This window comes from Mesocricetus auratus, unplaced genomic scaffold (genome assembly GCF_017639785.1).
Source record: "Mesocricetus auratus isolate SY011 unplaced genomic scaffold, BCM_Maur_2.0 Super-Scaffold_100010, whole genome shotgun sequence".
Classification (NCBI taxonomy): Eukaryota; Metazoa; Chordata; class Mammalia; order Rodentia; family Cricetidae; genus Mesocricetus; species Mesocricetus auratus.
The window spans coordinates 22,959,916-22,969,065 of record NW_024429194.1 but is presented as its reverse complement, the minus strand read 5'-3'; the positions used below and the strand labels follow the sequence as shown (position 1 = coordinate 22,969,065).

The following is a 9,150-nucleotide window of genomic DNA, read 5'->3' as shown; positions in this document are numbered from 1 at the left end:
TGATTGTTACCAGTGGCAGAACACTTACACCATTGTTCAGAGAAGGGAGCACACATGGCCTAGCCGGGTGTGGGTGTCAAAGGGTTCTTACTCCAAGCAGAGGGGCTGCATAACCCATAACCCACCTAACTCCCGCCTTCCGCTCTTGAGTGCCGGCTACAGCTAAGCATGACACACCTTTTTTCCTTTCTGGTGTTATTTTTGTCTGTCTGTTGTTGACATATGTTATAATTATACATTATAATGGGTTTCATCACGACATTTTCATACATGTATTTTGATCATATTTCCTCCCCCCTTAAGGCAGACGGCACCTGCTTTGTATAGGGAGCACTCGCTGCTTAGCCTTTCACCCAGCTAAAATACTTGGTATAACAAGAGTCTTCCCATTGATGTAAGAAAATTCTTGGACAACAAAAAAACAAAACAAAAAAAAATTAAAAGCCGGGTGGTGGTGGCTCACGCCTTTAATCCCAGCACTCGGGAGGCAGAGGCAGGCGGATCTCTATGAGTTCGAGGCTGGGCTGGACCGACAGCCTCCAAAACAATACAGAGAAACCCTGTCTCGTAAAAACAACAACAACAAAACAAAACAAACAAAATTCTTGGGGGTGGGTATCATATAATGGAAGGAGGGTTACTTAGTTCAAGAATTTGGAAGACCAAGAGCCAGGGCTGACCTCAGCTCTGCTCTGCTACGGCCCCTGACTCTGCTACCATCCACTACTCTCCATCTGTCAAGAATTCAGAGACGGAACAGCCAACTGGGAGCCGGCAGAGGACTGAGCTAGAGACTGCATATATGGGACAGTTGTGTAGCTTGATCCTGAAAGGGGTAAACTAAACTCAAAGACTTCTAATAATTTAGAAATAAAGGGACCAGACCCTCCCTCAGTCCCCTGCTTTAGCAGCCATGACAGGCTACAGGAAAGACACGTAGGCCTCTGACACAAGGAAACTCCAGATCCTCTGGCCTCCCGGAGCCCAGGGCCAAAACTGAACGCAAAGAAACTCCAGATACCCACACCTCCAAGCCTCCTAGATACTTGGTTCCTGAGAACTGTTTGTCCACAAAAGAAACTTCATGGGGCACCAAAACCTCCCCGGTAGTCTCCAGGATATAGTTCTGTAAACTATTGGTATCTATGAATCACAGGCCACCTGCAAGTAACAAGACAATGCCATAGAAACCACAGAATGTTCCCTCTCAGTACTGACCAATTAAAAATAATTGGTACACAGGTATTTCATGCCAAAATATGACTTTGAGAAATTCTCCCATTGTCCTGAAATGTCAACCAATCAGAAACCAACCGTACCTACTGATGTAATCCTGTAACTTTTGTCTCTAAAACCTAACAGTAGACAGGGAACTTCACTCCCTCTGGAGGCTGCTGTGACAGCTAGCCAGACTGGGTCCCTGTCATGGGTGAATGAACAATCATTAAATCTTTAGTGAGTCTGTCTTCCTGGTGGTCTCTGGGGACTTTGCAACTTGGGCACAACAATCCTCTTTGGGGTTCCTAACAGAGGAAGCAGGGGCTGTCTCCGACTCTTTCACTGGCTTTTGGGACCCTACTCCTCATACTGGTCGTGAAGATGCTTGTGCTTAGTCTTACTGCAATTTGACATGCCATGTTTTGTTAATATTCATGGGAGACCTGCCCTTTCCTAAACAAGAACAGAGCAGGAGTGGACTGTGGGTGGGAACAGAAGGGAGATGACTGGGAGGAGAGGAGGGAGGGAAACTGCGGCCCAGATGTAAAATAAATAAATTTATTTAAAAAAAAAAAAACCCTCACGCCGGGCGGTGGTGGCGCATACCTTTAATCCCTCAGGAGGCAGAGGCAGGTGGATCTCTGTGAGTTCAAGGCCTGGCTGGACCGACAGCCTCCAAAACAATACAGAGAAACCCTGTCTCATAAAACCAAAAAAAAAAAAATACTTTTGGGCTGGAGGGATAGCTCAGCCGTTAAAGGCTAGGCTCACAACCAAAAAAAAAAAAAAACAACAACAACAAAAAAAAAAAACTCTAGGGCTAGAGAGATGACTCAGGATAGGAGCACTAGCTGCTCTTCCAGAGGTCCCAAATTCAGTTCCCAGCAACCACATGGTGGCTCACAACCATCCATGATGAGATCTGGTGCCCCCTTCTGACCTGCAGGGATACATGCAGACAGAACAATGTATGCATAATAAATAAATAAATCTTTAAAACAAAATTCTACCATCCCCCAGTACAGCTCCACACTTAGGACTGAACTTGAGCCTTTGTGGAACACAGGTCAACCAGATCCAAATCATAGTAAGCGTTTCCCTTTCTTGTCTACTGTGAGTAATGTAGCTGCCAATCTTAGAAGTCCATTTGTCTGAGATCCTGCTTATTTATTTATTTATCTTTATATTTTTTAGTATTTTATTTTTAATTATGTGTATATGAATGTGTCTGTTTCTGTGTGTGGTGTTTGTAAATGAATTTAGGTGTCTATGAACACCAGCGACATTAGGTCCCCGTGGCGATGGAGTTACAAGAAGTTGCGAGTCACCTGACCTGGGTTCTGGGAACCAAACTTGAGCCCTCTGCAAGAATAGTAAAAGCTCTTTACCTCTAAGCCATCTCTTCAGCCCCTCTGACCCTGTTCTTAAATTTTTATTAGTTTACAAAGAGGTTTTAGCCAGGTGGTGGTGGCACAGGTCTTTAATCCCAGCACTCGGGAGGCAGAGGCCGGCTGATGTACAGAGTGAGTGCCAGGACAGGCTCCAAAGCAATACAGAGAAACCCTGTCTCGAAAAACTAAGAACAAACAAACAAACAAACAAACAACAAAACACAGAGGTCTTAATGTGGCATGTTTTCAAAGAACCTTTGTTTCACTGTTCCTCCCTCCCTTTCTTCCACAGTCCTCCCCTTGCCCTCTCATCCCCAGAGGCCCCTCTCCACTTCTGTGTCACAAGTGACACCTTTTAATTTTGTTGTTTATTTGAGAAAGGGTCTCTGTAAGTAGCCCAGGCTGTTCTCCAACGCAGTCCTGTTTTTGACTCAGCAGAGCCTGGACTATGGAAGTGTGCCGCCACAGGCAGCTTGTGGAGCCCTGCTTTAGTCCCTCTGGGTACACTCTCAGAAGTCTCAGAAGTGGGATTGGTAAATTGCAGAAATACTTTTGAACCTGCCTCTGGCTCCTTATCAGAGGCTATTTGGGTGTGCCAAGGCAAGTAGATAATAGACTCATCGTTGGGCCCCATCTACCTACCTGAGGGAACAGGGGTCAACAGTAGCCACACAAGCTTTATGGCTACTCTGAAGAATCCGGCCAGTGCCACGTCTGGCCCAACAGCCGTCCCACCCAGCCTGCTGCTCCAGCCACAGGCTGAATGCACATAAGGGACACACAGTCTGGGGTCTCGAGGGCAGGCCCAGCACACCACCAATAACTGAAGACATGGGCACGACTTCCACTCTGGGTGGTCCCATCAGCACTATTTATCCCACATAAGCAGTCACTTTGAGGTCAGATCAGTCGGAGGGCAGGGTGTTCAAGCCACTCTCTGTGCTTATCAGTGGGTGTCCTGGATCCAGGGGACCAAATCCAGGTCCTGCCTAGGCTGGGTGCTTGGAATCCCACCTACTTTGAGCACCCAGAGCAGAGGCTGGTTTCAGATGCCTCTCAGGTAGGGTGAGGAATCCCTGGCAAGTCACTCAAGAGAAGACAGTGGCCCCAGCAGTACACAGCACTAGTGTCTCATTCGGGATCTCCCCCTAATCTCCCATCCAGTCTAGGGGAGACACACGACCACTGGCCCAGCCACACCCTAACAACCAGACTTCAGTTCACAGGCCAGGGGTGGAGCCAGGGTGACTTTGCATCTAGGGGAGGGACATGGATCCTTTACATTCAGGAACAAAGTCCTTCTCTGACTTGAGCCCAGGCAAGCTAAGCGGTAGCTGGTACCTTGGTTTTCTGCTGGGTAAACTACCAGTAGCCCCAGCCATGCAGGGAGACCGGGGGCTGCTATTGCTGTTGTTGGGCCTCAAGATACACCTGTCCTTTGGTGTCATCCCAGGTAAGAAGGTTCCTTTTTGATCCCACAGCAGGACTAACCTGACACTCCCGCTTGGACTAACCTGGGTCTACTTCCTCTTGGTCAGCGGAGGAGGAGAACCCAGCCTTCTGGAACCAAAAGGCAGCCCAGGCCCTGGATGTTGCCAAGAAGCTGCAGCCCATTCAGACATCAGCCAAGAACCTCATCATCTTCCTGGGGGATGGTGAGTGTGTGAGGCCTGGCCACCCTGGGGCCCTTGCACTCCAATCACCCAAGGCCACTGGTGGGCCCAGGAAGGCCTGGGGTTCAGGTCTGACCACATCCTGTGCCTTCAGGGATGGGGGTGCCCACAGTGACAGCCACCAGGATCCTAAAGGGACAAAGGCAAGGCCACCTAGGACCTGAGACACCCCTGGCCATGGACAGCTTCCCATACATGGCTCTGTCCAAGGTGAGTACTGGGGACACATATCTGGGATGAGGGAGAAGAGGTTGGAAAGGCTGGAGGAGGAAGAATCCAGAAGAACTAGAGCCCACGTTTGCAACTAGAACAGTGTGGACATGTCCCAGGAAGCAAGGACTAATGTCTACCGTAGCACACAGCTGAGAATGTCTCTGTCCCCAGACATACAACGTGGATAGACAGGTCCCAGACAGTGCAGGCACAGCCACCGCCTATCTCTGCGGGGTCAAGGCCAACTACCAGACCATTGGCGTGAGTGCAGCAGCCCGCGTTGACCAGTGCAACACCACGTTTGGCAATGAGGTCATCTCAGTGATGTATCGTGCCAAGCAAGCAGGTAAATTGGTGCTGGGCTTGGGAGCTAGGACAGGCCTGGATCGCTGGGTGATGTTCTATCATCTGCAGGAAAGTCTGTGGGAGTGGTGACCACCACCAGGGTGCAGCACGCCTCTCCAGCTGGCACCTACGCACACACGGTCAACCGTAATTGGTACTCGGATGCAGAGATGCCTGCTCAAGCTCTGCAGGAGGGCTGCAAGGACATTGCCACACAACTCATTTCCAACATGGACATTGATGTGAGCTCCAAGAACAGGGGGAGGGGTGAACCTTGGACTGGCCATAGTCCCAGGCATAAAAAAGCCTAGTCTCTGGGTCCTCTAGAGTAAGAGGGTGTGGAAAGCCCAGGGGAGGCACGCCCTACAGACATAGTGGGGACACAGGTGCTGTCTGTCAGGAGTGAATAGGGGCCCAACACAGTGCTAAGTCTACCCACACTGATCCTCTGACCAAAGGTGATTCTCGGTGGAGGCCGCAAGTTCATGTTTCCCAAAGGGACGAAAGACCCTGAGTACCCAAATGATGCTGCTCAATCTGGAACCAGGCTGGATGGACAGGACCTCGTGCAGGAGTGGCTGGCAAAGCACCAGGTGACGTGGGTTCCCGGGCAGGGCCCTGCCACGGCCCAGGGAAGAGCTGTGCCTCTCTGGCGTATGTGCTAAGTCTGGTTGTGTCCCTGCAGAGTGCCCGGTATGTTTGGAACCGCACAGAGCTCCTTCAGGCCTCCCAGGACTCCACAGTGACTCACCTCATGGGTAATGCCCCAAACCTCTCAGGGGGCCCCCATTGGAGTCTGTACGTGAGCTGCGCCCTCCTCCCCACTTTCCAGCTTAGTGCTCACCATGGATTCCTATGCCTCTCAGGCCTCTTTGAGCCGGCAGAAATGAAATATGACATCAACCGAGACCCCTCTCTAGACCCGTCCCTCCAGGAGATGACAGAGGTGGCCATTCGCATGCTGAGCAGGAACCCCCAAGGCTTCTACCTCTTTGTTGAAGGTTAGTGGTTGTGACCCAGAGAGAGGAGCAGAGCCAGGGGGCCAGAGCAAACACAAGCGTCTCCCGCATCACTGGCTTCCTACAGGGGGTCGTATTGATCAAGGCCACCATGCGGGCACAGCGTACCTGGCATTGACTGAGGCTGTCATGTTCGACTCTGCCATTGAAAGTGCCAGCCAGCTCACCAGCGAGCAGGACACGCTGATACTTATCACTGCTGACCACTCCCATGTCTTTGCTTTTGGAGGCTACACACTTCGGGGGACCTCCATCTTTGGTAGGCCAAGGGACAGTGGCAGGCAGTGTTGCTGCAAGTTTATGGGGATAGATATTGCTGGGCTCAGTTTCCCTCACCTGTCAAAATGGCACCTCCCTTGCAGGGATCGATCGGTGACAATTTAACCATCAAGCAGGCAAATGAGCTTACCTGCACCGCAAAAGCAGTAGTCAGTATGAGGACGAGGTGTCTTCCTTCTCCGTGCAGGTCTGGCCCCACAAAATGCTCAAGATGGCAAAACCTACACCTCCATTCTCTATGGCAACGGCCCGGGCTATGCACTTGGTTCAGGGAACCGTCCCAATGTCACCAGTACTGAGAGTGGTAAGTGCCACAGCCTTGCCTAACTGGGGCTGCAGGCAGAGGAGACTAGGGCAAGTGGACAATGCTCCCCTTGAACACCCTGTCTCCCTAGGTAACTCCACATACCGGCAGCAGGCAGCTGTACCCCTGTCATCAGAGACCCACGGAGGAGAGGATGTGGCCATATTCGCACGTGGCCCTCAGGCACACCTGGTGCACGGAGTGCAGGAGCAGAACTACATCGCCCATGTCATGGCCTTTGCAGCCTGCCTGGAACCCTACACCGACTGTGGCCTGGCGCCCCCTGAGGATGACAGCAGTACAACAGCCCCGAGCCAGACCTCCACCCCTGTCCAGGGCAGTGCGGGGAGTCTAGGCCCAGCCACCACCCTGCTGACCCTGACGCTGCTGCTGCTACTGGGGGCTGCTGCAGAGTCCTAAACTCCAGCTCCTCCAGGTGCCACTGGCCAGGTCCCAGGCCCTCACCCAGAGCTTCTTTTACCCTGACCTCTCACTAACTTCTCATGGTCACATCCCACAACTGCACCCTACCCAGTGCTCCCTGCATTCTGGCTGTGGGCCCTAACCTAGGACCCTCTCTGCTAGTGGCCTCAACCCCTATCCCAGTCTAGAGTGACTGCTTACAGGACACCTACCCAAGCATTCACAAGGGGACAATCACCTCTAAACTAGCAGTCAGCATCAGACCCCGCAGAGACTGGGAGACACCGTGACAGCATGGCCCTGATCCTCCTGGGGCACCTCAGTCACCAGCTGCTAGCAAAGGAGTGGACTCCAGCAATAATTTGTGGAAGACCAAACATGCACCCGCCCATCGGTGCGCCCATCAATCTGCATTCCCACAGACTGAGGTACCCAGGACTAGGGCCGAGAGACCGCAGGGAGAGGCATGGCATCCCACCACTCCCTGGTCCATTCTGCTGGTGAGACGCTGCTGTGCTGCCGTCCCCAGCCTCCTTGGGTCAGCTCCACACTCAGAACCCTTCCAACCCAATCCACAGAGAGAAGATTCTGGGACCACTCAGCCCTCCCATGCCTATTACCCAGCTAGGAAACTCAAGGAGCTGCACCCCAGCCACTCCTAGGTCATCTCAGTCTGAACCTCAATTGCTGAACTAAGGAAACCCCCTACCTTCTAAAGTCTGTGTTCTCCCGAGAGAGGCAAACCAATAATAAAGTGTTATGCAATGCAATGCCAATAATCATTTTCTTTCTGCTAGGGACATGCTCTGCCACTGAGCCATACCCCCACCCTCTCGTAATATTTCCTCCTTCTGCTCCTTCTGCTCCTCCTCCTCTTCCTGCCTCCTTCTTCCTTTCCTTCTGAGACTCTGTACCCCAACTACCCTCAAATTTATGGCAGTCTTTTTGCTGCAGTCTTCCGAATGCTGGGATTTTAAGTGTAGCCACACTCCCAGCTTTCTAGTTGGTTTTTGGCAGAAGGAAAGCCTGGAGTGCCTGCAGCATAGAGTTCAGGCAATGGTGGAGATCAGGCCAGGAAAAGACAGCCATTGAGCAAGAACCCTGAACAAACGTCACAGAACAGCAGTGCAAAGGGCCTGGGGCAGCAGTCATCGGGGAGCATTAGGATGACAGGGTCAGAGAGAGTGGTTGGAAGGAGGCTGGAATTCAGGGGAGTAAAGAGGCGTCAAGGAGGGGAAGAGCTGTGAAGTCTATGGGCCTGTGGCCTTCAGATAGGATTTAGACCAGCCTGGCCCACGGTGTGGTACTTTGGCAATCTTTTCTTTTCCCTTTCTTCCTTTTCTATTTTTTCAGGTGTGTGTGTGTGTGTGTGTGTGTGTGTGTGTGAACGCACACGTGTGTGCATGTGTGAGCACACACGCATGCGCAGACGTAGGAGCTGGTCAGCTAGAGGGGAGGTGCAGACTCTAATCATCTCTGACCCGCACTGGGAACTTTGTGGGACACCACCCAGCAGAGTCATACTTGGCACCTAGCTAACCCGACAATGGAGACATTTGAAAGAATTGCATAAAGGTGGAATCAACTGTGCTTCCCAGTAAATTTTTTGCAGCATTACAAATTTATTTGTACATTTATGAAGGTACAAAAACACGCTTTGCTCCCACTAGTAATATTAGAAAGATTGAGTATGTTTCCTTATTTGCTAAAATCTTGACTTAACACTGTGAAACATCTATTTGAAGTCCTGGCTCTCAGGGTAGTTTATTTCAATTCCAGGTTTTAGTGTCTGTCGTGAAAGTATGAGAGCTGCATGGAAGAAGGCATCCTTAGCAGCGCTTCCAGAATCAGCCTGGTTTTTCAGCCCCATCCACCAATTACACAAGACCCCAGCTGATATATATACTTCTGTCATCCTGAGTGTCCGTCAGTCACTCTTTCTGCACAATGGAGCGGCATTACTCATTTATGTTTTATAAATTTGCTCAAAACCCAAGGACCTCTTCATTTTAAAACTTGCAGTTTTAAAAACAACTTATTCTGGAATTAGATGCTGGTTAATAGATGTTCAACTTTTGAATATTCTGAAAACTGCTAAATTGTGCGCTTTAAAGGGGCAAATTTCATGGTGTGTATGAATTATACCTAAATTTTAAAAACAGATTAGATTAATTTCTACTCCAAACTTCAAAGTGTGTATACAAGGGCTTTATCAGTCACACACACTGCTGGGGCACCAATGAGAAGGCTCAGCAGGTAAAGTTGCTGCTTACGACTGGGTGCCC

The 9,150-nt window shown here is 50.6% G+C and overlaps 1 protein-coding gene across 1 annotated transcript; it reads left to right on the top strand.

Annotated features, from left to right (window-relative positions):
* Positions 1-3,900: 3,900 nt before the first annotated feature.
* On the top strand, positions 3,901-7,635 carry Alpi (alkaline phosphatase, intestinal). The gene is made up of 11 exons (XM_005082274.3): positions 3,901-4,062; positions 4,148-4,264; positions 4,377-4,492; positions 4,667-4,841; positions 4,910-5,082; positions 5,299-5,433; positions 5,526-5,598; positions 5,707-5,841; positions 5,927-6,118; positions 6,326-6,442; positions 6,534-7,635. Exons 1-11 carry the CDS (start codon positions 3,990-3,992, stop codon positions 6,860-6,862), a joined length of 1,635 nt encoding a protein of 544 aa, XP_005082331.1. The 5' UTR covers positions 3,901-3,989; the 3' UTR covers positions 6,863-7,635.
* The last annotated feature ends 1,515 nt before the right edge of the window (positions 7,636-9,150 follow it).